Source organism: Trichomonas vaginalis, chromosome IV, assembly GCF_026262505.1.
Source record: "Trichomonas vaginalis G3 chromosome IV, whole genome shotgun sequence".
Classification (NCBI taxonomy): Eukaryota; Parabasalia; order Trichomonadida; family Trichomonadidae; genus Trichomonas; species Trichomonas vaginalis.
The window spans coordinates 38932198-38959517 of record NC_067206.1 but is presented as its reverse complement, the minus strand read 5'-3'; the positions used below and the strand labels follow the sequence as shown (position 1 = coordinate 38959517).

The following is a 27320-nucleotide window of genomic DNA, read 5'->3' as shown; positions in this document are numbered from 1 at the left end:
TTTTTCAGAACGATTCTGTGATTTAGCCATAAGTTATTCGTAAATCTTAAAAATTATTTAACTTAATAATGAAAACAGCCTTGGGTCAATAATTTTCTCATCTATGTGGAACATTTAACCTATGAATTTTGAATTCTCTCATTATATAAAAAAATTATTATAATTAAAAACTACAAACATGGTATAATAATTTATTCAACAACTTCTACAGGTTTTTCCTGTACATTTTCTTTCATATCAACTATTTCTTCCTCTTCATCAATAATTTCTTCTTCATTTTGGTCTTCAACGGCTTGTTCTTCTTCATCTTCATTATTTTCTTCAACAACCTCTTGTTTTGCCTCTTCTTCTTCGTTTTTAGGCAGAATAGTTTCTTCATTATCAAGATCATATTTTCTTCTATGATGATGTCTTCTTTTCTTTGTTTGGACTGTTTCTGGTTGTTCTTGTTGTTCATTTTGTTCTGTTTCTATGTTCTCTTCAGTCTTTATTTCAACGGGTTCATCATCAGAAACTTTAAGGTTTGGCACTTTTTGATCTTCATTGACCAAATTTTCCAAAGCTATCGTTGCTGGCAAATTTTGCGCTTTCTCTTGAACGTCGCCACCAGCTGTCAATTGTCCTAGATTCTGCATTGCCATCATTATTTGTTTCTCTATGAAGTTAACCCTCTGTTCCACTTCCTGATTGAATTTTTCTTCTTCATTGGAAATGTCACTTTTATTCGCCATCTTTTCTCTGTCTAAATTTTGCAAATTATCGATATCTTTTGTGAACATCTCCAAGGAGTCAACAGTCATAGATCTAGCCTCGTTAATGTAATGTCTTGTATCATCAATTGAGCGATTCAGAGAGTTCAAAGAGTCATTTATTTGTTGTCTCAGGAGATTCATCTTGTTTTCAAGACTTTCAAGGTTTGATTCGATTCTATCCATATCAATCTTCTTGGCTTTGATGTATTGGATGTTTACATCGGCTGGTTGCATCAATCTTGTTCTATGATCTTGACTATTCTTTACGCAATCGCGAAGCATGACTTGGATATGGCTTTCCTGTAATTCTCGCTCTTTAATAACTACAGCCTTTAAGTGGTCGAACTTTTCCAGGACCTTTTTGTGATTTTGACTACAAACAGAGCTTTCTATTACAATTGAATCCTCAAGGGAATCTCGCGCTGACTGGCAGTTTGATCTAATCTCCGAAATGGTCGATACAATTTCGTTTGTTACGGATTTCATATTCGAATCTGTTTCGGAAATGACAGTATCGATCTGCCTTGATAAGTCCGCTGATGAGGACTCCGTTTCGCTCTGAGTTTGAGTGATGGCGTCCGATATTGATGATGATAAATCTTCTAATGAATTTTTGAACGCGTCTGTCATGGCTGCAAGAGTATCCTGAATCTCCTTTATACGCTCTGAGGCACGTTTATTCACTTCTTCGGCTTGTAAGTGGATTGTTGCTGCTGCTTGGTCGCGAACTGAACTTTCTTCTCTGATGCTGGCCGCAAGTTGTGCGGGAGCTGATTTTGTAACTGCTACGATGTTTCTAACGAGTTCTGTAAATGAGTTAGAGGCTGTAGTATCGACAATTTCGAATTCTGTGTTGTATTTCGCAAGTTCTGAAATTATGTTGCCTTCTCTCTTTTCTAGCTTGTTTGCTTTTTGTAGAATTGCATCTAGAACATCTCTAGTTCGACCCATTTCCGCGCGAACGTCTAAAAGACCGTTTTTCGCATTATCTCCAAATTCAGTGATATTATGTTCTAATTGTTGAGATTTTCGTAGTTTATCGTCAAGAGATTCTTTAAGACCATCTGTTAATGAGAAAAAATTTGATGCAGAGGCATTTAATTGCTCTTTATTGTGTCCGGTAAAATCATTAACGTATTTTAAGGCATTTGGTATTTTTCCTGATACTGTTGTGTCTAATATATCATCCAGTTCGGCAATTAGTTGTGAAATGGAAGGGAAAGTCCTGGATCTTAATCTTTCCGCAGTTTCCATTGATTTCACGTAATCTCCTTTCTGTTCATCAATCTGACTTTGTATGCTTGAAATACGGTCTCTAAATGCTCCAGGTTCGATTGCACTCGAATGAATGATTGGACGCGGTAAATCAGGGATTGTATCGATTGCAAATGTTGTAACTTCAAGATTTAGAGGTGCTATCGAAGTTTGAGGCAGATCTGGAAGAGGATCTAAAGGTTGATATGATAAACTTGAAGAAGACCTTGCAGTTCCGTAAGGAACTAGCGCAGTACTTGTCCTATTCGATGGTGGTGATGCTGAAGGCATTCCGCTTGAAGATGGCGAGTTTCGATTTGTATATTGAATTGCTGGCGGATTTAAGCCTGCTCTTTGAGCCTTCTCAGCTATTTGCTGCCGTAAATCAGCTGCGTACTGTTTATCCTGTTGAAGTTTCAACTCCCTGCGCCTTTCAAGTTCAGGGGTGAACATACAACGTACTAAAAAGTGACAAATATTTTGACACTAATTTTTATTGAAAATTTACATGTCAAAAAAAATCTAATACTAAAAAAATATGGGATTAACTAATAGTAAAGCTGAAGAATCAAAAATACTTGACTTATTAATTCCTCGTGTTTTCAGAGCTTGTATTACTGACTTATCAACAGAGCATTTAACTGATAAAGAAAAAGCAAAAATTGATCGTTATGTTTGGACCTTTGCTCAAACATACTTACGTACAAAGGAAAGAGTTGCCGAACAATTTTTACTATCAGATTATTCGGATTTCTTGTATTAAAATATAACTCTACCATGGTAATATAAAAAAATAATTAATAAAAAAGTATGTTTTGTTAGGATAATTTATAATTTTTAGTATGAAAACTAATAATAAACAAATAGCTACTTCGGATTAGAATTTTGCTAGAAATGGAATTGGATAAATTGAAATTAAAATGTTAAATTCGAAGAATAATTATACAAATAAGTTACACTCGTGATTTTCCTGGTTTAAATTCTTCATCTGAAGATGAAGAGGAAGATTCTTGTAAATCTGCTGTTATGAGACCATTTTCGGTAATTTGGCATGCTTGTACTGATTTTTCTCCATTTAGTGGATCTGCTAATGTAAATACGATTTTATCAACAGATGTATCATAGCAAGGAACTAAATTCTCCGTCATTGTCACTTTTATTCTCATAGGATTCTAAGATTATAAATCTATTGCATCAGAGCATAATCATCTGATAAAGGATCATCCTAGCATTAATAACGAATTACGGATTATTAGCACTCTATGTTAAAATGTTATTGAACTTTGAATAATTATCAGCAATGGCTGATTGTTTTCGTGTAAAACGGCCTAATTTTGTATGTAATTGAATTTGATCAAATAGAAATCATTTGACGCTCTTGTAAAATAAATATTTATCTTATACCCTTCATTTCCAGGAATAATTTTTTTTTGCATGACCCCCTGCCCATGGTTCTAAAATAGCATATTTTTCTAAAGCATAGGGACAGAAGACAGCTAGACAATTTTGAATAGCAGAACATCTAGGAGCATAGCTAGGAGATAATAAATGGACAACTTCCTTGCAAATCTGAGAGGGTAACGGGCATGATTATTCAAGATTTGATCATGTCATAACTCACCCAATTTAGATGACACAAGCCTGAAATTTTAGCACTATTATGCTGATAGGCTATTGTGAATAAACAGATCACCGTTTCGAAATTTCAAAAATATTGCAAAATATGATAAGCTCAAAATTATTCAAGCATGTTGAAAAACAGATATTTTATTATATATGGCATAAATTTTCTAAATGTACTTTCTAAATAGAGCAATCTCAAAAAAGATATAATTCGAAATAATATAACTATTCTGAAGTGTATTATTCTTATAAAATGCATTCCAATGAGCACAGAAGCAGGAAAATATAGAATTTAAGCTTATTAGCTAAAAATATATAAAGAAATATGATTTTGTCATTTAACCATTTAATATATGCGTTTAGCAAATTTAAAATTGAATTTATTTCTTATTTAAATAATATTTAATAAGTTAGTTTATAATGAAATAGATAAATTAGAAATCTTTTTTGAATTGCGAATTTTTCAATATAGATTAGATATTATTATGCGTTATATATCAATGTATTAAGATGGAAATTATAATAAATTAAGCAATTTTGATTTGTTCAATGTGGAAAAGAGAAAAATATGATAAATTTGTATGATTGTTATGTTTTTGAGTGTGATCAATGGTTGCATTAATTATATAATGATGGGGAAAACATTACTATGGATGATTTGAAATTTCACTTATTTTTCTAGTTAATTGTCAAAATGGTATCAAAGCACAAGTTAAATAGCATGCAAAGTTGTTTGAATTATGATACCACTGCATATATATTATATTGCATCATGATATAATATTAAAAAATATGCTCTAGTATAAAAAATGATTATTCCAGAGCAAAATGTCATTATATATGAGTTTATCAGATATTACAGTAAACATTATAGTTAAAAATAGCTAATTGTATTCTAATAATTGTAAAAATGGTTTTATAGTTTGAATTATTAAGTGATTCAGCAAATAGAGATATGATTTTCTAAAATAAGATTGTAAAAGAGTATTTATACATATGTGCAGATATATTTTCAAAATATATCTTACAGTGTGCATAAAAAATGATGAGATATTTTATTATCAATATTTTGTTTTAGAAAACTAATAACAAATTTAATCATTTATGTTATTTTTGTGTTATTATCAGTAGAGAGTGAAGATAGCAAACAGCCCTTGGGCTGACAGGCGATTAAATACTATAAAATCGAATTTTTGCTCCACTTCTAGTATAGTACAATGGTTAGGAAACATCCTAGAAAAACTTGTTTTGAGGTTCATTTGCCGAACGGAAAACTTTTTTTGAAAATCTAAATTATCAGAAAAATATATATGATATTTTATGCTTTTTAAAACAGACAATATATAAAGAGTAATAACCATTTAGTGTTATATAAAATATTTAGCTTTTTAAATTATTAAATTTTAATTCGTTAAATTTTGTTCAATTTTAGCATCTCATTTGAACTATAATTATATAATAATTTTAGCATAATTTCATAACATGGTGTTTCTTAATCAAATTGCATCTAAATTAATGAGAAAAATTTTGAAATTTGAAAATTCAGTATCTAATTCAAATATCTATCTAATAGCATTTCTACAATCGCAGTAATTATGAGATTTCAGGTTCAGTTGGTTAGTGAAATTAAATTAAATATATAGTATAGAGGCAAATCTGTAATAATGATTGCGAGAATAAGATTGACAAGACTTTCTTGGCCGATCTTATGATCGAAATACAGTCATTTCCGGTACACTGACAGTGCAGTGTATCAGAATTGACCGAATCTCTCGCAATCACATTCTGATTGCGAGAATAAGACCGACAAGACTTTCTTGGCCGATCTTATGATCGAAATACAGTCATTTCCGGTACACTGACAGTGCAGTGTATCAGAATTGACCGAATCTCTCGCAATCACATTCTGATTGCGAGAATAAGATCGACACTATAGCGCAATTGAGTCTGTTGTGTCTGTTTGTGTCATTTCTGGTACACTGACAGTGCAGTGTATCAGAATTGACCGAATCTCTCGTAATCATATTCTTAGTTTGTTTTAAAATAGGAGTTGAATCATTATTTTGAGATAATATGTAGGTGTACAACTACCAAAATACGATAATGATTGTTTTGTATATCTATCACTAAATAAAAATATCTAAATATAAATTTGTTTAAAAGATGTATTTAAGAAAACGTATAAAATTATATGAAATGGAAAAGTTTAAAAGGCATTATTGAAAATATTTAGTTTGAAAAAAATAAATTTTGAAAAAAAAATTTGAAAATTGATTTGTCTTCTAGATTGAAATATTAGTGTTGTACGTTATAAATAATTTAAAAACTCAATTGCACTAAAGTGTCAATCTTATTCTCGCAATCAGAATGTGATTGCGAGAGATTCGGTCAATTCTGATACACTGCACTGTCAGTGTACCGGAAATGACTGTATTTCGATCATAAGATCGGCCAAGAAAGTCTTGTCGGTCTTATTCTCGCAATCATTATTACAGATTTGCCTCTATACTATATATTTAATTTAATTTCACTAACCAACTGAACCTGAAATCTCATAATTACTGCGATTGTAGAAATGCTATTAGATAGATATTTGAATTAGATACTGAATTTTCAAATTTCAAAATTTTTCTCATTAATTTAGATGCAATTTGATTAAGAAACACCATGTTATGAAATTATGCTAAAATTATTATATAATTATAGTTCAAATGAGATGCTAAAATTGAACAAAATTTAACGAATTAAAATTTAATAATTTAAAACCATTGTACTAACCTTCACTCTCTACTAGAAAACTAATATGCTAAAATTTCAAATCATCCATAGCAATTCAATTATAGTCCTTTTGAATGAAATATTTATTTCCACAATCTACAAAACGGATTACACGTGATAAATCCTCAATTACTTCAGAACTGTTTTTATACTGATGATTTTCAGCCTTGCGTCTAATATCTGTTATCAAGAATGAATCATCAAGTTTTATATCAAATGTTATTTTTGGCTTACGTAATAAAGGTAAAACATATTCATCATAATATTCCTTTTGGTATAGTTTTAGAATCTTCACTAAAACAAATGGAGAAGTCATTAAATGTGCATATCTACTACGTGCTTTTTCAAAATTACTTTTTGCATTTTCTGTTAAACTGCAGAAGTTATAAACGTTATCGTATGCTTCATTAATGAAATGATTAGGTAACGAATTAATTGCTTGAAACAGTGTGAATAATGTTATTTCTTTTTCTAAATTCATGTTTCCACCATCATTATGTACTTCAAAATCACAGATGCCATCAACTATGCTTTGAGCTAGTTTATCGTCAATGTTTACATCATTGTTTTCATTCATTATACTCTTTATTTCTTCATTCTTTTGTTCAACTCTTACCTTAATATTCAAATCATTTAATATATCGTTTACTGTTCTAGTTAATGTTGAATCATAACTTCCACGAATGAATGAGTATGTTTTGATTGGTTCTGTTGCATTCTTTCGAACTCTTGAATCAGCCATAACCACTAATGAACGCTTTGAATCATCCATAGAAGTCATTATATCAATATCATAATCATTGCAAGAATAACATTTAATCATTCTGTTCGAAACTGCATAGAAGAAATTAGTGTTGCAATAAATGTGAAGACCTCCTGAAGCGGTTTTAACAATAACATCTTTATCCGAAAGTTTTGATAAAATGTCTTTTCTAACTGTTTCTTTAAGTTCATCATCGTATGATTTATTGATATCAACATCTATAATCGTTAAATTTGAAATTTTATTTGCTAATAAAGCTGTACCAGTTTTCCTTCCTCTTCCTCCATCGTATTTGAGGTAGTTATGTAAATCAATCCTGTTTTCACCAATTCTTTCGTTGAGGGTTTTAGTTTCTGCCACAACTAATTCCTCAGCTAATGAATCAATAACTTTTTCATCAGAAACGATATAGTTGCTGTTGTTGTTTGTTGCTGTCATTTATATAGGAATAAAAAAATAAAAAATAATTTTAAAACTAACTTTATTTTTGGACTGCATCATATTTTCGTAAATGTTGTCAAAATGTCATGTTGTCACACTTTTTCAGAGAAGTTAAATGACCTGGTAGCACATGGTAACATGGTAGCACCTTCAGTTCTTCAAAAATAAGTCATTATTGAATAACCTGTGTTGTTGTCAAAATGTCATGAGTTAAATGACCTGGTAGCACATGGTAACATGGTAGCACCTTCAGTTCTTCAAAAATAAGTCATAACTGCCTTCCTCCTGTGTTGTTGTCAAAATGTCATGAGTTAAATGACCTGGTAGCACATGGTAACATGGTAGCACCTTCAGTTCTTCAAAAATAAGTCATTATTGAATAACCTGTGTTGTTGTCAAAATGTCATGAGTTAAATGACCTGGTAGCACATGGTAACATGGTAGCACCTTCAGTTCTTCAAAAATAAGTCATAACTGCCTTCCTCCTGTGTTGTTGTCAAAATGTCATGTTGTCACACTTTTTCAGAGAAGTTAAATGACCTGGTAGCACATGGTAACATGGTAGCACCTTCAGTTCTTCAAAAATAAGTCATTATTGAATAACCTGTGTTGTTGTCAAAATGTCATGAGTTAAATGACCTGGTAGCACATGGTAACATGGTAGCACCTTCAGTTCTTCAAAAATAAGTCATAACTGCCTTCCTCCTGTGTTGTTGTCAAAATGTCATGTTGTCACACTTTTTCAGAGAAGTTAAATGACCTGGTAGCACATGGTAACATGGTAGCACCTTCAGTTCTTAAAAATAAGTCATTATTGAATAACCTGTGTTGTTGTCAAAATGTCATGAGTTAAATGACCTGGTAGCACATGGTAACATGGTAGCACCTTCAGTTCTTCAAAAATAAGTCATAACTGCCTTCCTCCTGTGTTGTTGTCAAAATGTCATGTTGTCACACTTTTTCAGAGAAGTTAAATGACCTGGTAGCACATGGTAACATGGTAGCACCTTCAGTTCTTCAAAAATAAGTCATTATTGAATAACCTGTGTTGTTGTCAAAATGTCATGAGTTAAATGACCTGGTAGCACATGGTAACATGGTAGCACCTTCAGTTCTTCAAAAATAAGTCATAACTGCCTTCCTCCTGTGTTGTTGTCAAAATGTCATGTTGTCACACTTTTTCAGAGAAGTTAAATGACCTGGTAGCACATGGTAACATGGTAGCACCTTCAGTTCTTCAAAAATAAGTCATTATTGAATAACCTGTGTTGTTGTCAAAATGTCATGAGTTAAATGACCTGGTAGCACATGGTAACATGGTAGCACCTTCAGTTCTTCAAAAATAAGTCATAACTGCCTTCCTCCTGTGTTGTTGTCAAAATGTCATGTTGTCACACTTTTTCAGAGAAGTTAAATGACCTGGTAGCACATGGTAACATGGTAGCACCTTCAGTTCTTCAAAAATAAGTCATTATTGAATAACCTGTGTTGTTGTCAAAATGTCATGAGTTAAATGACCTGGTAGCACATGGTAACATGGTAGCACCTTCAGTTCTTCAAAAATAAGTCATAACTGCCTTCCTCCTGTGTTGTTGTCAAAATGTCATGTTGTCACAAACTTTAGAACGGCATAATTTAAATTTTTATTTTTATCATAAATGGATACCCCACAAGCTCAAAATTTACCACGAATCATAACAAGGGAAATGATAAAAATGATGCAAGAACATGTTAAAAATAACAAACCACTAAAATTGAGAAAATGTGGTTATGCAGTAATGATGGAAAGAGAGATGTTGTCAAAGAGGAATAAAAATTAAATTTGGATTGAGTTTAAAAATTCATCTTTATTAAATTCATCTCTTCCAATCAATTTATTTATTCTATTAAATTCTTTTATTTTTGCTTCACTCAGTTTAAGGATTGAACGGTAAGTTTCTAATTTTTCGATTATTTCTTTCCTCTCTTCATCGTTTTCAACCCCACCACATTGCGGCTTCTTTTTGTAATAGCATATTTTTGATTTAATTCTGTTTAGTTTCTTTTTATATTCATCGTCTGGACTCTTGACTGCTTCGTTGTCACTCATTTCTTACGAAATAAAAAAATTAAATATTATTTAAATATAATGGAGTAATAAAATAAATCGGAATTTCTATTAATTTATTGTCAACTTCAACTAATACATTACCGTTAATATATCTAACAAATTCAGCTATTGTGTCAAATCTTCGTCTTCTTTTTGTCATTGATTTATCAGTTTTTCCATAATCGAGATGAATCAAAACTTTATCCCCTTGTTTAAAATTCATGAGCCCCGAATTAATTTGTTCACGTTTAACATCATTCAACCTTTCCATTTGCTTTCTAATATATTCCCATTCTTTTGAAATATCATTTTTCATTTCCACTGGTTTCATGTTTATAGTTCTATGCCATGTATTATTATAATAATATACTAACTGTTGTATGATGGAGTCATGATTTCCATCCCAGTATATCTGACCGTTAACCCCTAACGCATCTCTAAGAGTTCTCATTACCGCATCAACTATTTTATTATGAAACGTATATGGAGAGGATGAGAAGAAAAAATTAATTTGTGGGAAATAATGAATCATAGTTGCCTGAAATCCTTTATCACCATCACCCCTGATATTATCTACTCTTTCATGATCTAGTAAGTATTGTATAGCTCTTCTTGTTTCCTGTTCTGTTTTCCCTTTCACCGGAATGCAATATAAATATCTAGTGTTAATGTTAATGGCAAATAAATAAGTAACTTTTCCTTTTGAATATTCCAGATGATCGATTTCGTATGAATATGGATATGGTGCAAATGAAGGGCGACTAAATTTTTCCTTTAACGGTTGAATTTTCGGGTCAATTGGTTTATTTAATATCTTGAAATCCTTTTTAAAATCTTTTTGCTTCTTAAATGTTTGAAATGGATATAATAAAGTGAATGATGAAGGATTAACTGAAGGAGGAGGTACTACTGTTGGAGGTTTTGGTGTTGCAAGTGGTTTAATTTTATCTGCTTTGATTTTGGATTTCATTCCTTTTTTCATTAATTCTGGATGTATTTTATTCATTTGTTTTAAATATGCTGTATATAAAGGTTTGATATACTTTCCCGCTTCGAGTTTATGTTGAAGGATGAATTCCAAAAGTTGATCTTCATTTAAAAGTCGGGCTGAATGTGGTTTAACTAATGAATCATAAATTAAAGCTTGTGCATCATTTATGGTCTGAAGGGCCTGAGCGTTTTGTTCCTTTGGCTTTTGTGGCTCAGGATTATATAATTTATACAATTCATCAATATCTTCTTCTGTTAATACTTTATTTTTGAAATCTTTCAATTGTTTAAGTTGCGATTTAGTTTTTCCCTTTGCATATTCATTATTTTTAATTTTGTCTTTAATTTTAGAAATTATTCTATCATGATATTTCAAAACTTCATTTTTATAATATGGATAATAATAATCCATATCATCACTCATTATAGTGTTATCATATTCTTGGAGATATGCTTTTAAATCATAATAAGTAAGAAAATTTTGATGAAATATTAAATCACCAATTGCTCTTTTTAAATTTACATCACCCATTTATATAAAAATAAAATAAGTGGCATTTTTTTAAAAATAAAATTTCAAATTGTATTAAATAAATGGCATACAACATCCATTTTCACAACATACAGCCTTAGTGTGTGCTCCTGTTAATGCAGTCTTACCGATTGTTAAGCGAGTCATCGTCCTGTTTTTAAGTTGTAAATTAATATTCTGACCATCAAATATCAATTTATCATTTATTATATCCAAATATTTTTTAGGTGTTAATTGTTTATTTTGTCGTAAACTAACACCTTTCATTTTTTGTGCAATCTTTTTAAAATCACTTCCATCAATTGAACCGTTGAATGATGTATAACACTTAGGACATAAAGCAACCATGTTATCACCTTGTTTCTCAATTGCTAAACCCAATAATTTTTTCTCATGTGCTTTTTCTTCAGCTTTATTCTTTAATTTAGGTTTAAATTTCTCATCAAAACAGAAGAAATCAAATGGTGCGAATTTGAAAATGTTTTTATCATAAAATTGTTTATCGGTAACAATTGCTTGAAATGCTTGAGTGTTAGGAAGATTTGGGTCGCCAGCGATTGCCCAATAAGATGAATCAGTATCACCTTCAATGAAATGAAAACGATTAACATCCATGCATTTATACATAAAATCATAAATGAAAACCAAATACCAGTATTTAGCATTATCTAAAGTGAAGAATGCCTCTTGTAAACATGTATCACATCTATAAAATCTATCTTTAAGCATCACTTGATACGTATCTTCACCTATTTCTCTTATTTTTTAAACTTATTTGACATACATGCAACGCGTGCCTTCTGTGCATTCATTATTTTAGTCTTTGCGTAATTTTGTGTATTCATTGCATCGTAACCATATGATCCATTAAGTGAAATCTTGCAAAATAAACTTTTTCCTTTATTTCCTTCTAATTCCGCCTTTTGTCTTTCGTTCATAAATTCGTTCGCAAATTCATTAAAACAAGTATTTTTCGTAAATGTTAAAATTGATTGAATGTCATCAATGATAAAATGAAATCTGTCGATTAGATACCAAAGATAATAAGAAGAAAATGGTTGATATTGGTTGTGTGTTGATGCTAACTGAGTTAATTTTCTCTGTTTCTGGTCAACTGGTAGATTGTTTGATTTCATGTAATTATACATAAAACTGCCAATTGTTTTTTCATCTGTGATAATATCTAAGTTTCTTATTATCGGTAAAAAGTTTATGTAATCATTAATGTATTTTTCATCAATGTGACCCTTTACTTCAGCCACGAATAAAGTATTTTTCTTCTTAATTATTCCCAGTGCTTTTGCTTTCTTTGTTGCTGTATCACAAATGATAACACCATTCAATCTTCCCGGCATATACATTTTATGGTCAGTATATTGAATGAAATCATGAGGATTAGATGAAAATGATGAAGGATATAATGAATTAAAGTCAACACCAACGAAATGAGTCATAATGTTGGTGGTGTCCTCATTTGATACAGTTTTAGTTTCTGGACTATATGAAAGTTTATTAATGTGTGTGATTCCTTTAAGATTAACACGATGTTGAACATTTGATAAACCACCAGTAATTCCATTACGGAGAATGTGATAAGCTTCAACTGAATCTAAAGTCATTGGTAAATTATTTTTTAATGCATAATTTCTTAAATTGATTCTTAAACGTTGAACATCTTCATCTTTATTTGATTTTACGACATTGCAATAACAACACATTAACTGACAATTTTCTTTGGTATGTGGTTTTTCATTATCGATTCTATCCAATGTTGGTTTATTTACATATGTAAACGCTTTACCACACATTTTGCATTTAGATGAAAGGATTAAATCGTGATAGTATTGAAAATCATCCATTGAAACATTATTTTTAATATCCCTTTCTGCTTTTTCATCTTGTTTCTTATATGATTCAATTTTATATTTCCAATACTTTTTCGTTAATTCAAAACTTGATTCTATCTCTTCCTCAGGATATTTTTCATTAGGATTAAAGTCTTTATATGCTAAAGCGTAACGAATCATTGAAGCATTCGATGATAAAGAAAGATTATGAAGCATGTCAATTTTATAAACAAATGTTTCTTCAATAATTTTATCAATTGGGTCAATCATAATTTCAACATCTTTATTGCAATAATGAATAAAATATTCTAATCTATTCTTAAAGTTTTTAGCATCATTGAGATATATTTGATAATCACTATCTGATATAGTTTCTTGAGTTAATGCTGAATAAAATGAATCTTTCGTGAATGGTTCCACTTTATATAATTCTTCTTCGTAATTTTCCCACGTGATGAATTGATAAGGGAAAAAGGATTTAACACGTGATTTATTATTTCCGAAATCTTGAGTGAATTGGTCTAATGTTCCACCCGCTATATAATTTCTGATGTCAATAAATCTCAATTCATATGGAACGTTTGTTTTCTTTACAATGATTGGCTTAAATTGTGAAGAAGAACCCAGCATTGATTTTATTTTCCATTTTGCAGTGTTTAAATCACGAAGAATTAAATTTAAATCAAACTTTCCCGAATTAAAACCTATGATATTCACTTTATTGAATTCCTCATCTAGAAGTTCTTTAAATGCTTCCTTCTGTTTTTCATTTAATGTATGAGACAAAGTCCCCGCCGTTTGCGGCTTCAATAATTCTTCATATTGTTCAATATTTGATTTAGCAACTAATGAACAGGTTGAAAATAAAAACTCAATCCAATCAGAAATAAAAGAATCACTCGAAGTTAAGCAAAAATTCCTCGTATATGTTTTATCGTTTAATTTAACCGTTGATGATACCATGAATGGTTTTAAGTAAGCGTTCAAAGTTGCACACTCAGAAAGTTGTAATTCTTCTTTAGTCTCTAATGTTTCGAAGTCAAAAGTAATATAATATCTTGTCGGTTGATAATATTCCTGCAAATTGTGAGCTAATAACCACTGATATATCTTCTGTTTCGTAATATGTGGTGCATATGGTTGCTGTGTCTTTTGCAACTGAACGTCTTGAATTAATCTTCCATTATTTTCTTTACATTTCTCACAATGCTTTAAAAATCTTCTTTGGTTTTTCCTTTCTGGATCATCACGGATAGAATAAACTTCTTCTTTACAATATGGACAAACCTTATAGCCGGTGAGTGCTTCAACGTCTGTTATTCTGTCAGCGTGAAGTTTTCCACATGGACTCTGTGTTAATAAAATATTTACTGTTTCAAATTCTGGATCTATCATTATTGATTCCACTAATGGAAAGTCTACCTTATTTATATCCACGTCTTCTGGTTGAGGATCACAATAATAGAAATCAATATTAACATTTAACATTCTCGCTAATCTCTCACTTTCTGATGAAATGTCAAACCCTTCATATGCATCTATTGCTTCATTTAAATAACTTCTACGAGTTTTAGGATTAACACCATCAGGAATGTTATAGAAGCGTTTAAATAACCTTCTACCTTCTGCTCTAATTTGATTATCATTCATTTTAGTTGTTCCGTTTTTGTTCATTTATGTAAGAATAAAAAATTAAAAAATAAATAAAAATAAAGTTTATTTTTTAAAGCCCATAAAATGAATTAAGAACACATAAATTTTTATCATCTGCAACGTGACGAATACATTTTAATTTACTCAAGAATGCGTACCCTGATACATTAAATCTAATTCCTGTCTTATTTAATTTCACAACTTTGAAAAGGAATGTATGAATAGCTATAAAATGATGAGAAGATGTTTTATGGGTTGCTTCCATTTTTTCTGAAATAAATGAATAAATATAATGTTTATAAGTTTTCATATCTTTTATGTTCTTAATAACGAATGGTCAAAAATATCAAAAGGGACTAAAGAATGCTAATATGTTAAATCATATAAGTAGCAAAAGAAAATCGATATTTCAAATAAAATAATAAGAAATATACATTAAAAAGATCATAAAATTCATAAACAATGTATACTGAATACATTTATCCCATTTTTATAATGGTTTATAATTTTTTTGTCTAAAATCTTCGATTTTATTTTCTGAACTTTACAAGATTTTTTGAGTCCTTTGTAAAATCATGGAGGCCAGAATTGAAGAACTCGCGTTGTGCATCTTCAAATCTCCCTCAAATGAAGAGAGGAAGGCTGCAGAAGCTGAAATTGCTCAGTTGGCAGAAACAGTTGAGTTCTATCAAACAGCTTTTCAAATAATTGTCTCTCATTCAAACAAATCAGTTCGTCAAGAAGTAATGGTGTGGATAACTAAGTATTTTAAGAGTGTTCCACCTGAATTAAAGCAATTCTGCTTCGAATCTTTTATCAAATCACTGCCAAACATCGATCGTACACATTTAAACTATGCAGAGAAGATGGCCAATGAATGGACAGAGGAATACATCAAAGTATTCGGCTGGCCAGCAGTTCGAGAAAAAATTATTTCTCCAGAGAACCAACTATCATCATTAATGCTTGCAAAAGCAGTTTGCAAGGAATTAAAGCGTAAAAGGAATCAAACTCTTGAGTTATTTACTGACTTCGCCGTTGAAATTTTTCCAATTTTTGTTCAAATTCTCGAATCACAAGACTTTTACCTTATTCAAATGGCTTTTCATATAGCAAACAGACTAATTAAGACATCAGAAACAGCAGGACCCTCAAAACAACTCAAAGAATTCATTGAACCAATATCTGAACAATTTTTACCGAATTTACAACCATTTTACAACTATTCAAGCATTTTACTTAACATTCAGAAAACAATTGAGTACGAAAAACTGACGGTTGAAATTTTGAAATTTTTATCAAATTATGTATACATAATCAAGCATTTTCTTGATGAAAACACATTGTCACCGATTCTCTCATACATGCAGTCCATCTTTACATCTAATTTATCCTCAAAATCCATAGGAAAAGCACTTGAATTATTATATTCAATAACTTTCAGGGCAAAAGTAGTTTCTGTCCTCTCAGAAAACGCGGAATACTTTGTAAGCAACGTATTCGCACCTTTCTTTGTTCTCCAACCTGCAGAAATCGAGTTCATGGAAACTGATCCGGCATTATTCGTCCAAACAATCGAAAAAGAGGGTAATGATTGGTGCGATCCACGTGCTAGTGTCTCCCACATCATTAAAAAGTCAAATCAAATTGGTTTGACAGCTGTTTTCGAAAATTTATTTAATTATTTGACAACAACTTTACAAAACGCAGAGAATTCATCGCAAATATTCTCAGCATGCGATATGTTCTCATCCTCTGTATACAAATTCGATCCACAACAGTTCTCAGAGTTAATTCCAACTTTATGCGAATTATGTGACAATGAAGACTTCGTAATAAGAGCCGCAGCGTTCAAAATTCTTAGTAATGCCGTGAACTGTAAGTCTACGATCAATGCGATTGAAGTTTGCTTGAATCATTTGAATGATGAAGCGATTTTGGTTTCTTACTACGCCAGTGTATCATTATCTTTGACCTTCAGGACAATCAAGAACTCTGAGATGAAGGACGAGCTCTTGGAAAGCCTCAGAAAGAATAGTGTTGAAATTGTCGACATTTTCCTTAGAATCAACACAGAATTCAACAATGAAAACATTGCTTACTCATTAATGGATATATTAGAGTTCTTTTCCGATGATGTTCTACCTTATGCAGTTTCAATTTCCGAAAATTTGCTTAAATTATACGAAGAAACGAGCAAAAGCAACGAACAACAAGGCGAATCATTAATCCCGCATTCAATCAACACCCTTATCGAATGCATGAAGAAGATGCCTGATAATACAGACTCATTAAAAGAAATTTTCTCTCATTTGTTACAAACTACAGAAAACCTGATCGGCGTTTGTGACCTCGAAGAAATTTTCAGAATCGGCAGTCGAATTGTGTATAATTCAACACATTTCGATCCATTGTATTGGGAAATATTACCTTATATACAAAGAAACTTAGAAATCGAAGATTTTCTTTGTAGTCGAATTCGTCCACTTCTTTCGTTCCTTATCGACAGGGATACCAATATAAATGAAAGAGGTGTTGTTCCTATCATCTTAGAGCTCCTCCATTCATGTTATCAACGCGATGAATCTGATGGATCGGATATCTTAAACATTGTTGCAGGATTGACCGTCAAGACTGGTCAATTAGAGATCATGCAAAACTTTGCCGATGTTATCGCTGCCGTCTACAATGAAGATAAGATGATTTACGATGGCGGAGTTGATTCTTGTGTTTCTGTCATACTTTGCATGTCAGATTTTCAAGGGATGTCAAATTTGTTTGGTGACATAACTAATGAGATGTTAAGTGAATGGTCAGAGTGTGAAGAATTTCCATTTAAGATACAAACAATTATTTCGAAATTTAATGATTTTGTAAATTTCGATTTTAATTTTGCAATTAATTGTTTGGCATCGTCAATTAAAGCTATTCATGGCCAGATAAATTATAAAGAAGATGATGAAGATGATGACAAACTTGTTTTTTACGGAGATATGGAAGAAGAAGACGAAAAAACACAAAAAGAAAATAACGAAGAAGAAGATGAAGAAAAAGACAAAATGTTTGCGTTAGATACAATAGGAGGAAGCTTCGGATCTTCGGATATGTCTGCTGATTGGTTCAATCAGTCGGAACTTATTAAAAACTTCCACAATTTGATGATTTCTGTCAAATCTAATGAAGAAATAATGAATTCTCTTTCACAACTGCTAGAACAGAGTGGTGATGGAACTGACTACTTGAGTTGTGTAGATCAAATGCTTAACTACGCAAAGAAAATTCAAAAATAAAAACTTTTTTATAGATTTTTAAATTATTAAGAATGCACTTACTCCCATCTGACTTTAATTCAAATTTTGACAAATAAAGTTCTTAATACTCAACAAGAAAATCAAAATCCAGAAGCAGAAAATTATACTTTTGACTTCCAATTCCTTAAAAACATTGCAAACGAAAAATCTGTCAAAGAACAGTTTAACATTGGTGATCAAGCAACAGTTGAAATATTCAACGATTCTGAACCGATTACTGTCAAATTTTTAAGCGCTGCTTCATATGAAGATACCAAAAATATTCTTTCATCGACATTGCCACCTGATGATGCTTTAGCATTTCGTTTAGTTAAGAAAAAGACAGTAGATAATAAAGGTTGGGTCATAATGTTAATGAATTCAACGAATTGTCTTTTTATTTTCGGAAAACATAAAGAAATCACGAAATTACTTGAACCATATTCTCTGTTTTTAGATATTTCCGAATCTATTAAAGATAATCCACAACTCGCCGAATTTATAAAACCAAGGACTAAAGCGGTGAATCTTCCATCTTTAGGAAAAATATCTGAAAATTATAAAGATAAAATATTCCAAACAAGATTTATTCCATCAGTCAGCGATATTGACAAGAAGTTGAAGTTTATATCAAAATTGGCGATGATTAAACATGTCTACTGTGGAGCAGTTTTCTTAAGGAAAAAAAGCCGATTGATATTTCAAACGGCGGTGTTATAATCGAAAATAATAAAACGTTTACAGTTGAAGGCGATGGAAAAGTGTATCCGCAGAAAAAAGATGTTTCAAGACAAATTCGGTTTTCTCTAATTTTTTTGGAGTTTTTCGAAAACAATTTTCATTTTTCTCGTCAAATAAAGGAAATAGAACAAAATTAAATAATGAAACAAAAGAATCTTTTTGCAATTTCGTCCAATATGAAATTAAATCCAATGAATTCTTCACCATCATCATGATTTTGTTTTTGATTTGAATCTACAGGTTCATCAGAAAAGAAATTTAATATTTTAGCTATTTAATATTTTAGTAATTCATTAAAATCATATTCATTATCTAAAACTTCTTTAAATAATTTTAAATTTTTCATATCTTTGACGACGATTCATTTCAAAAGTGTCAAAAATTAAAAAGGAAATGAAAATTAAAAAAACAGTCAGTGACGATTGACTGACTGACTGACTGACTGTTAAAATTAATGAAAAAAAACTAATGAAAATCATTAATTTTTTAACTTTTTTAATTTTTTTTATTGTATATATTTAGTAATTTTCCTTTCTACTTTCTATCTCTTTTTTCTTTATTAAGAAAAAATCCTCGATAGAAGTAGTTAGCCCCGACATTCATCCGGAGGCTTTAGGGTTAATTAAGAGTTCAGAAGAATTTTTAATTAACCTATCGGATCCTACGAACTATTTTAAGTATACTTAAGAAATAGCCGAAAATATACGAATTTTATGCATAAAAGGGCTCAAAATACACTATCATTAGTTTTTTAAAGCAAATTAACTAACGTTATGAATATTTTAAAGCAAAATTCATGAAATCGTATATTTTCCTTTAATTCCTAAGCACTTAAGGAAAAAATCAATGATTTTTTAAGTAATAACATCACTTTCTTTAGTGTTAATTTAAAGAATTTGTTATAAAACTATTACCTATACTATCGCAATTCGTAATGAACAAAATTTGCGTTTTTGGCAGTTCCGGCATCCTTACACTCTAAATTTTGAATATGATATCTATAAATTTATAAAGTAAATCCGAACATAAAACGCGATTATAATGTCCTTCCATTAATATACTATTATAAAGATCTCTAAAATATGATTTATAATTATTATTTTTTAACAAAAAAGTATTAAAATTGGAAGATAAATCCTAAAATTACAACAAATAAATATATAGGTATAGTTAAAAACATCACAGTATGTGATTCTGCACCTGAAACAACAATGAGAGAGCCAATACTATAAAATGTTTTCGAAACGTGAGTGCTTAGAACCAAACCAGCATCCAATGTTGTTATAGGCTTAATCCTAAACAGAAAAGCACATAAAAAGCAAGTAGTATATAAAATTTTCGAAATTGAATTGTGAGAAGTTGTCAAACAAGGCAAAGAAATCAAAAATAGCTTAGATCTGAATGCAGGAAAAACAAGAAGTATCTGGCGAAGAGGGTAAATTTCCTTTGAAATTTTTGGAAAAGAAGTAAGATGAGATTCTAAAAAGAACGCGATCATGAACGATACAACAAAGGATATAAATGTTTGCAATGCATCAAGAAATAGTTTTAAGTTAGGAGTACTGATATTATGAGTTCTCAACCAGAAAAATAGGTATGAGAAGAAGGAAAGTAGACTAAGTGGGTAGGTTTCTGGCAATATTAGTATACATCCGGCAACTGAGGCTCCTGACACGATATTGCATAACAATTTGATTAAAGTATACGAGGAATTGACTGAGATTGTAACAACGAATAAATTAAATGATATAAATGCATATAAGCAATCAAATTCTGGTGTTGGTATGATAAATTGGAAAAATAAAATTAAAAATGCGGCAATGGAATTGCATTTCAACAACAATGCTGACCAAAATGCAAATAATGCACCAATTATATGAAGAAGCTGAACAATTAAGTAATTTGGAAACATAAAATTGAATAATTCGTTATTTCTTAGCCAAGAATCATACATCATGTTAACATTCCCATAAAAATACTGTCTACCGTATATTGATACTGCAAGGATTAGTGTGAAGACTACATTCCTGAGCATCAAAAAAATCTCTTATTTTTGTCAGATTTTAGATTCTGATACTTCTATCTCAATAAATTCAACATAATTTGATTCCACATTAGTAAGATGTCATATATCCACACACAAATTTTTAAATTTAATGGGTGTTCCTGGATATCTTCAATGGATCCTTACAAGAATATCGGATACACAGTTCCATCATAGCGCCAAATCTAGTCCTTATGACAATCTTTATATTGACATGAACTCTATCATATATTATGCTATTAATAAAATAAATTTTAAAGATAGATTACCAAATCAAGACCTTGTTAATGAAATCGTTATTAAAATAGATGAATTAGTTAAGATGGCGAGACCAAAGAAAATAATTTTAATCGCAGTCGATGGATGTCCTCCAACGGCAAAAATCTCTCAACAAAGATCCAGAAGATATGCATATTCGGCAAATTATCAAGACAGTTCATTTGATTTATCAAATGTTTTCCCAGGCACAGAATTTATGATAAATTTAAACAAATTATTAGAATCTCAACTCCTTAATAAGATCACCAATGATGAAATTTGGAGCAAAGCAAAGCTATATTATAGCGATGTGTTTTGCCCTGGAGAAGGTGAACACAAAATTGTTGATTTTATTCGCTCAATATCTAATGATCCTGAATATTCACATTCAGAATGGTCATATATTTATACAGTTGACACTGATGTTATATTTCTTGCGCTTTCAATTCATAATCCAAATTATTCTTTAATTTTTGAACCACAAAATGGATCACAATACACAGTTATACATATAGATAGTATTAGAGAATACATATTTCAGCAGTTTGAACCATATTGCAAACCAGATTTCGAAAGAATTATTGATGATTATGTATTTTTATCATTTTTATTCAAAAACGATTTCTTCGCTGGATTTAAAGAACTAGAATTTTGCACACAATCAAAGGACACAATAATTACGAATTATAGAGCTGCCAGAAAAGCCTTGGGAGGTTTTATTGTTAATGGCAATGATATTAATATAGAATTACTCAAGAAATTTATTGAATCATATTTAATTTCAAATAAAATATCAGAATCAGATAAAATTGATTTTAAATGCGATGATGAACAAAAGATCGTAGATGAAACATTGAGAGTTTTCATGTGGATGCATCAATACTACAAATCTGGATGTCCTGATTGGACATTTTCATATCAATATCCAAAACCACCTCCTATAACACTTTTTCACAAATTAGTTCGTGATATTCCTTCTAATTTTGATAGAAATATTCGAATTCCAACTGCTGTTGAGTTGCTACTTATAATACTTCCTAAGTCAAGATCTTTTGTTTCAAAGTTTCCTGAATTTTTCCCAGAAAAATACAAAGTTATTGGAGATACAAAGCATCAAAGAGCTCTTCTTGATCCGATATATTTCAAAGTTATACTTGATGAATATTCAAAACTTGGATTCAAAGATATCGATCTCAAATGCAATGAAATTCACATGCTTAGAGAAGTCTCAAATGGAGAATTCCATGAAGCATCAATTCCTGAACCAAAACCTTTTGAACCAATTCTTAATTCAATCTTCACTATTAATAAGAACAAATCTCCACATTCCAAAAAGAAACCCAAGAAATAATGAGACAATCTAAATTATTTGGAATAACAATGAAATTCTTTCAAGTATATAAATCAAAAATGATCTAGCTCAAATAAAAAGATAACATCTTGACATTGAAATAAGAAGATTTATTTGAGCTAGATCTGATCCCAAATATGGCTAGTTCATCTGAAAATGCATTAATACGAAACTGCTCTAACATTTACCTATCTCTCTTTTGCTCTCGATATTATAATTGAAAAAGAAAGGATTTCTAGTTTTTACGAGAACATTTAAATTCTATATTGTCTCATGTTAGATTGATTAAAGACCTAGTTAAAAGATTTCAAAATTGAACTATTCCATCAGATTGTTTTTGGTATCTGATTAATTAAAAAATTTATTAAACAAAAACAATCTTTTCCAAACAAATCTAACAAGAATGTTTGAAATGAAATTTGAGTTAATTAAAAAAATTTTTAAAATTATTAAACAAAATTTGTTTAATAAGAAAGTAAAAACAAACACAAAATGAATTTTAAAATCTAACGATCCCGAACACAATCGAAATTAGCCGACATCATTGATTTATCTGCTGATTTTGCATTTTCGAAAATTCTTGTCCAATTATTCTTAAACACTGCGAAAGAAGCTGATTTCTGGGCCTTCATCAGCTTGTGAGCATCGTTTGCTTTATTGAATGTCTGATTGTCAATTTCAGATAATACCTGTAAAACAACGTATGCGTTAGTCTTTGTACACTCATCCCAATGGTGTTTGGCCGCTCTATATATTGGCTCTATGACTATTGGAAAAACTATTGTAGAATGTGTCCTAATTACAGATGCGAGTTCTGGATTCATCAGGAAGTCCACGGAGGCTTCAGATACATCCGTATTCTCTGATTCAACACAGTCCCCAACGATTTTAAATATTGTAGAGGCTACTTTCGGTGAAACATTTAATTCAAATGTAGAAAGAAGAGTTGTAAGCTCGTTTAAGAAATCTATTTGCTTCCTGCGATCAGAACATGGCCAGTGCTTAGCAATGTACATAACTGTTGGTGTAAATAGTAAAATCGACTTTTGAATAAATTTTACAGTACATTGAACGAAAGGACGCTGTATTGAAGAGTATTTCTGAGTGCAATGTAAAGGTAATACGTATTTATAGTAAAAATCAACATGGTCTTGCTTTAAAGGAGCATTGAATCCGCTGACGATGCTCAAGAAGAATTCCATCAATTCTGATGAGCAGATATTATTACTAAACTGATACGCTATATTTGATCTAACTATTTCTCGCAGATGAATGAATTTCGTGTACAATGCGTGAAGAATATCTCGAACAACAGCTTTTTCGCGATCGTCTGGCGAAACGCAGTTGCCTATTAATTTGTATAAAAAGGATGTGGTTATAGAGTTCTGAATTAAAGGGCAATTAAGAGATGCTAATAAAGAGTCATAAACAAGAGATAAGTGAGGCCAAGATGCATCAGACAATGAGTCGTGAGCATCTATTGGCGATACTGATGGTATTGTGGGAAATGGACGAAATAAATTTACGGATAACATATTCAAAAATTCATTAATTGTATCGGTTTGCATCGATCTGACTAGATGAGGAATTGTGAATGCCGCGGCAATGTGTTTTAGTAATGTTGCTTTAGTTTGTTTTGCTTTTGCATCTGCATTCGCTGAAGAAAAGTCACAAATCACACAACACTCATGACATTTCTCGAGTAATAATTTTTGTTGATCTTTTGGTGGACATTCGAGTAATGGCTTGCTCGGTTTTATCACTGCTTCAATTCCATCAGTTGATCTAAGCGTCGAAAGCGAAATACTCTTGTCAACTGAGAGGTCAAGCTCTGCTTTCGGCGCAGCTTGTTTTTTCGCTTTTGCCGGGACTTTAGCCGGCCTTAAGGCAGGTAATTTTGAACGTCGCATATAAAGGACGTTTTGCGCACTTTACAAAAAGCGGTTTTAAAAGTGGCGATTTTTCCAAATTTAAACTGATGGATATTGGGATATATCCACCAGATATAGTCAAACAAATAGTATCACATCAAACAGTTGATGGAAGACTACATTATATTACAAATATAGATGAAATAAAAGAATTATGCGAATTACCTTCCGAAGATGTAAATGAAATGGGATTAAGGAAAGTTGAATCATACTGGAAAACGGTAAATAACCCTTTACCTTTTCCAAAAGGCGATATTACTTCTTTTGATATTATTGATTTCGAAATAATTGGAAACAATCCATATTTTTTAGTTAAATTATACGGGTACTTCGAAGTTAAATTGCATTTTCTTACCAAAGAACAAGTATTGTGTCTCGAAGGAGGATTTTCAAAGATCAACGAGTATTATCAAAATATCCTTATTCAAAATAACAAAAGTAAAGCAGATTAACCACTACAATCATGCAAAAAATGATTTTAGATCATTTCATTAAAAATAGAAAATTGATTTTAGCTTGATTTCCCATTTTACTATCAGAATTTTCTCTCATATTTGGAGAAAATCTTAGTTTTATGTCTTTATTGAAATTTTTCTTTTTATAATTTTATTGACCTGCTGCAAGTGGAAAAATACATAAGTTTACTACTCTTATGTACTTGGGCAAAGTCAGTGAAGTAGTTTATCTTAAAGACTTAAAAAGAATTCAAAATAGAATTTAATCTTAAAACCAAGACAAATTTTCATATGTAAATAGAGTGTATTCAATGATATAGTTATAATTTTATCTCAAAAAGTTATACATTCCTTTTAAAAATGAGTATCTCGATTCAAAATCATGTTTATAAAGAATTTTGAGTCAATTTAACCTAAGAAATAAGATTTGTAACATTAGTACATTACGATAAATCTGTTATAAAAAGATAATATCAATTTTTTAAAAAAGTATTTTCTGATCAAGCTTTTCAAGCTTAAATTTAGGATGAATTATTAGTCACTTACCATATCTTATGGGATTTCTGCAAAAATAACTACTGAAACATCATTTAACATAGATTCGGTTTAAGTGTCAAGATATGTAGTTGTGTTGCATGCCCAATCATTTAAGCCAGATGTCTTGTGATTGCAAAGCGTGTAGTGTCTTTGTTCCACTAACTAAAAATCTAAAAAAAATATCAAACATATGATTATTTTTGATTCAAATGCTGTTCGGCATTAGAATCAAAAATAATCTTTAGTATGTTTGATACTTTACGCCTGTATAAAAAACACAATAAAAGTGTAAATTTGACTATTATCTCGATAAGGACAAGTTAAAAATTTTTGAGAAAAATAAAATTTTTGCCTGAGCATTCTTTGATGCAGACAAGTCCATGGCTGACCTGATTTGCAGAAAGTCACCATATGTACTATAACACATATGTGCACATACTATATGTTATACTAAGTTTCAGCCTGAAATTTAAACTTATTACTGTGATATTTTTTCATTTTTTCTGAACATGATATTCAAACTTTTTAATTATAATCATCAGTCTCTAATGGAATGTTTAAAGACAATTCATAAATCCGAATTGTTAAAACGCATAAACATAGTGATTCTTCTATTGATGCTCATCAATGATTTATATCAGCGCCGATCTTTTCGAATTAAGCTCAAAAAAATTTATATATGGCAAGACTTGCCACCAAGAACGAGTAAAAGCATTCCAGAATCAGCTATTATTGATATCACTACAATAAAATGGAATAATATTCCTCAAGTAAAAAATCATACATTTTTTATCAAAGATGATTTTCCTTTTACAGGAAATGCAAACCAATATCAAGAATTTTGCAATACAAATGTCAATAGAATCTATCATCTTCGCGATTGCTTCTTCTCTGGCAATTCTGCAATAATTTACAATAAAACTTATCTCGACATATCGATTCCAAATCAAGAGATTGCAAGCTTGTATAGTTTAATACCAGGGCAAATAGTTGGATCTCACGATGTTGCTATTTATTTAGGACATGGTTTTTGCCATATTTACGGTCATTTTATTGAAGACGCTCTCTCTCCATTGATGCAATTACCAAACGAGATACTAAAGAAAGCTACAATTGTAATGTGCACTGATGACAAGTACATCAAGGATTTTATGTCTCAGCTAGGGTTTAAACGTGATCAATGCATCAACCTTTGGAAAACTCATTGGATATTCGCGCGAGAACTGTACATTAATTTATTTCCAAGGTCATATTTTGTTCATGTCGGACCTTGCTTCAGAAAACTTCGGAATTTCATCCGGGAAAAATTTAATCTTTTGAATGATATTCCCTATAGATACGTCATTACGAATCGTGCAAATAGCTATCGAAAAATAGGGAATTTTGACGAAATTGTCACCGCTGTGAAGGCAGCTTATCCCAATATTAAGTGGGAAATCCATTATCAGGGTACAGGGAAAATAGATGAAACCGTGAAAGTTTATGGATACTCAAAGATTATTTATGGACCTATAGGAAGCAACTTTTTCAACGGAATATTTTACCACCCATCGACTATTTCCATCATAGTTTTCTCTCATTTGTTTGATCCAACAACTCCTGCAACAATCGGTTGCTGTTTTAATAGAGTTATTTTATATTGTGAGCCAAAAATGAAACAATTCGAAGAATCTCCAAATATATTTAATATTACAAGGGCTCTGCTAGCTTTCAAAATTGCTTTCTATGCCCAAGAAAATAATTCTTGGCCAAATCTTCAAAATTGTAATCTTTTCATGTAAATATTGTAGGGATTCCGTTTGGAGAAATAACTAGCTTCTCCAAAATTGTAAATAAAATCTATAGATGTCATTTTTGAACAATCATGATTTTTTTTTAAAACATTGACTCATGGATTTAACATTATTTTATCCCAAAATCCCATTTCTTTATCAAAAGAGGCTCCAAAATCATATCTTAAAATACTCACTTGATTTTTGCAATTCAAGCCC

General features: G+C 30.7%; 13 protein-coding genes across 13 annotated transcripts, besides 3 other annotated features; 5 read left to right on the top strand and 8 right to left on the bottom strand.

Annotated features, from left to right (window-relative positions):
* Window positions 1-191: 191 nt before the first annotated feature.
* On the bottom strand, window positions 192-2459 carry TVAGG3_0247040 (apolipoprotein family; the record flags this gene model as incomplete). Its single annotated transcript, XM_001307546.1, has 1 exon — window positions 192-2459. One exon carries the CDS (start codon window positions 2457-2459, stop codon window positions 192-194), a length of 2268 nt encoding a protein of 755 aa, XP_001307547.1.
* An 85-nt stretch (window positions 2460-2544) lies between these two features.
* Window positions 2545-2769, top strand: TVAGG3_0247030 (uncharacterized protein; the record flags this gene model as incomplete). Its single annotated transcript, XM_001307545.1, has 1 exon — window positions 2545-2769. The coding sequence occupies one exon, from the start codon at window positions 2545-2547 to the stop codon at window positions 2767-2769; it is 225 nt and encodes a 74-aa protein (XP_001307546.1).
* A 190-nt stretch (window positions 2770-2959) lies between these two features.
* On the bottom strand, window positions 2960-3154 carry TVAGG3_0247020 (uncharacterized protein; the record flags this gene model as incomplete). The annotated part of the gene is made up of 1 exon (XM_001307544.1): window positions 2960-3154. One exon carries the CDS (start codon window positions 3152-3154, stop codon window positions 2960-2962), a length of 195 nt encoding a protein of 64 aa, XP_001307545.1.
* Window positions 3155-6411: 3257 nt separating this feature from the next.
* Window positions 6412-11114: a mobile genetic element.
* Window positions 6463-7608, bottom strand: TVAGG3_0247010 (Prim-pol domain family; the record flags this gene model as incomplete). Its single annotated transcript, XM_051227900.1, has 1 exon — window positions 6463-7608. The coding sequence occupies one exon, from the start codon at window positions 7606-7608 to the stop codon at window positions 6463-6465; it is 1146 nt and encodes a 381-aa protein (XP_051112886.1).
* On the bottom strand, window positions 9428-9700 carry TVAGG3_0247000 (uncharacterized protein; the record flags this gene model as incomplete). Its single annotated transcript, XM_051227899.1, has 1 exon — window positions 9428-9700. The coding sequence occupies one exon, from the start codon at window positions 9698-9700 to the stop codon at window positions 9428-9430; it is 273 nt and encodes a 90-aa protein (XP_051112885.1).
* Window positions 9720-11114, bottom strand: TVAGG3_0246980 (integrase core domain containing protein family; the record flags this gene model as incomplete). The annotated part of the gene is made up of 1 exon (XM_051227898.1): window positions 9720-11114. The coding sequence occupies one exon, from the start codon at window positions 11112-11114 to the stop codon at window positions 9720-9722; it is 1395 nt and encodes a 464-aa protein (XP_051112884.1).
* Window positions 11115-11276: 162 nt separating this feature from the next.
* Window positions 11277-11570, bottom strand: TVAGG3_0246960 (uncharacterized protein; the record flags this gene model as incomplete). The annotated part of the gene is made up of 1 exon (XM_051227897.1): window positions 11277-11570. The coding sequence occupies one exon, from the start codon at window positions 11568-11570 to the stop codon at window positions 11277-11279; it is 294 nt and encodes a 97-aa protein (XP_051112883.1).
* A 410-nt stretch (window positions 11571-11980) lies between these two features.
* On the bottom strand, window positions 11981-14743 carry TVAGG3_0246950 (DNA/RNA polymerase superfamily; the record flags this gene model as incomplete). Its single annotated transcript, XM_051227896.1, has 1 exon — window positions 11981-14743. One exon carries the CDS (start codon window positions 14741-14743, stop codon window positions 11981-11983), a length of 2763 nt encoding a protein of 920 aa, XP_051112882.1.
* Window positions 11981-14743: a mobile genetic element.
* A 546-nt stretch (window positions 14744-15289) lies between these two features.
* On the top strand, window positions 15290-18050 carry TVAGG3_0246930 (armadillo (ARM) repeat-containing protein family; the record flags this gene model as incomplete). The annotated part of the gene is made up of 1 exon (XM_001307542.1): window positions 15298-18012. The coding sequence occupies one exon, from the start codon at window positions 15298-15300 to the stop codon at window positions 18010-18012; it is 2715 nt and encodes a 904-aa protein (XP_001307543.1).
* A 742-nt stretch (window positions 18051-18792) lies between these two features.
* Window positions 18793-18903: a mobile genetic element.
* A 1928-nt stretch (window positions 18904-20831) lies between these two features.
* On the top strand, window positions 20832-22816 carry TVAGG3_0246910 (5'-3' exonuclease protein; the record flags this gene model as incomplete). The annotated part of the gene is made up of 1 exon (XM_001307541.1): window positions 20910-22406. The coding sequence occupies one exon, from the start codon at window positions 20910-20912 to the stop codon at window positions 22404-22406; it is 1497 nt and encodes a 498-aa protein (XP_001307542.1).
* Window positions 22817-22912: 96 nt separating this feature from the next.
* TVAGG3_0246900 (protein phosphatase regulator protein) lies at window positions 22913-24316 on the bottom strand (the record flags this gene model as incomplete). The annotated part of the gene is made up of 1 exon (XM_001307540.1): window positions 22913-24316. One exon carries the CDS (start codon window positions 24314-24316, stop codon window positions 22913-22915), a length of 1404 nt encoding a protein of 467 aa, XP_001307541.1.
* Window positions 24317-24363: 47 nt separating this feature from the next.
* Window positions 24364-25092, top strand: TVAGG3_0246890 (uncharacterized protein; the record flags this gene model as incomplete). The annotated part of the gene is made up of 1 exon (XM_001307539.1): window positions 24385-24789. One exon carries the CDS (start codon window positions 24385-24387, stop codon window positions 24787-24789), a length of 405 nt encoding a protein of 134 aa, XP_001307540.1.
* A 598-nt stretch (window positions 25093-25690) lies between these two features.
* On the top strand, window positions 25691-27220 carry TVAGG3_0246880 (uncharacterized protein; the record flags this gene model as incomplete). The annotated part of the gene is made up of 1 exon (XM_001307538.2): window positions 25947-26467. A coding segment is annotated over one exon (521 nt), but the record flags the coding sequence as incomplete, so codon positions are not given.
* Between the last annotated feature and the right edge of the window lie 100 nt (window positions 27221-27320).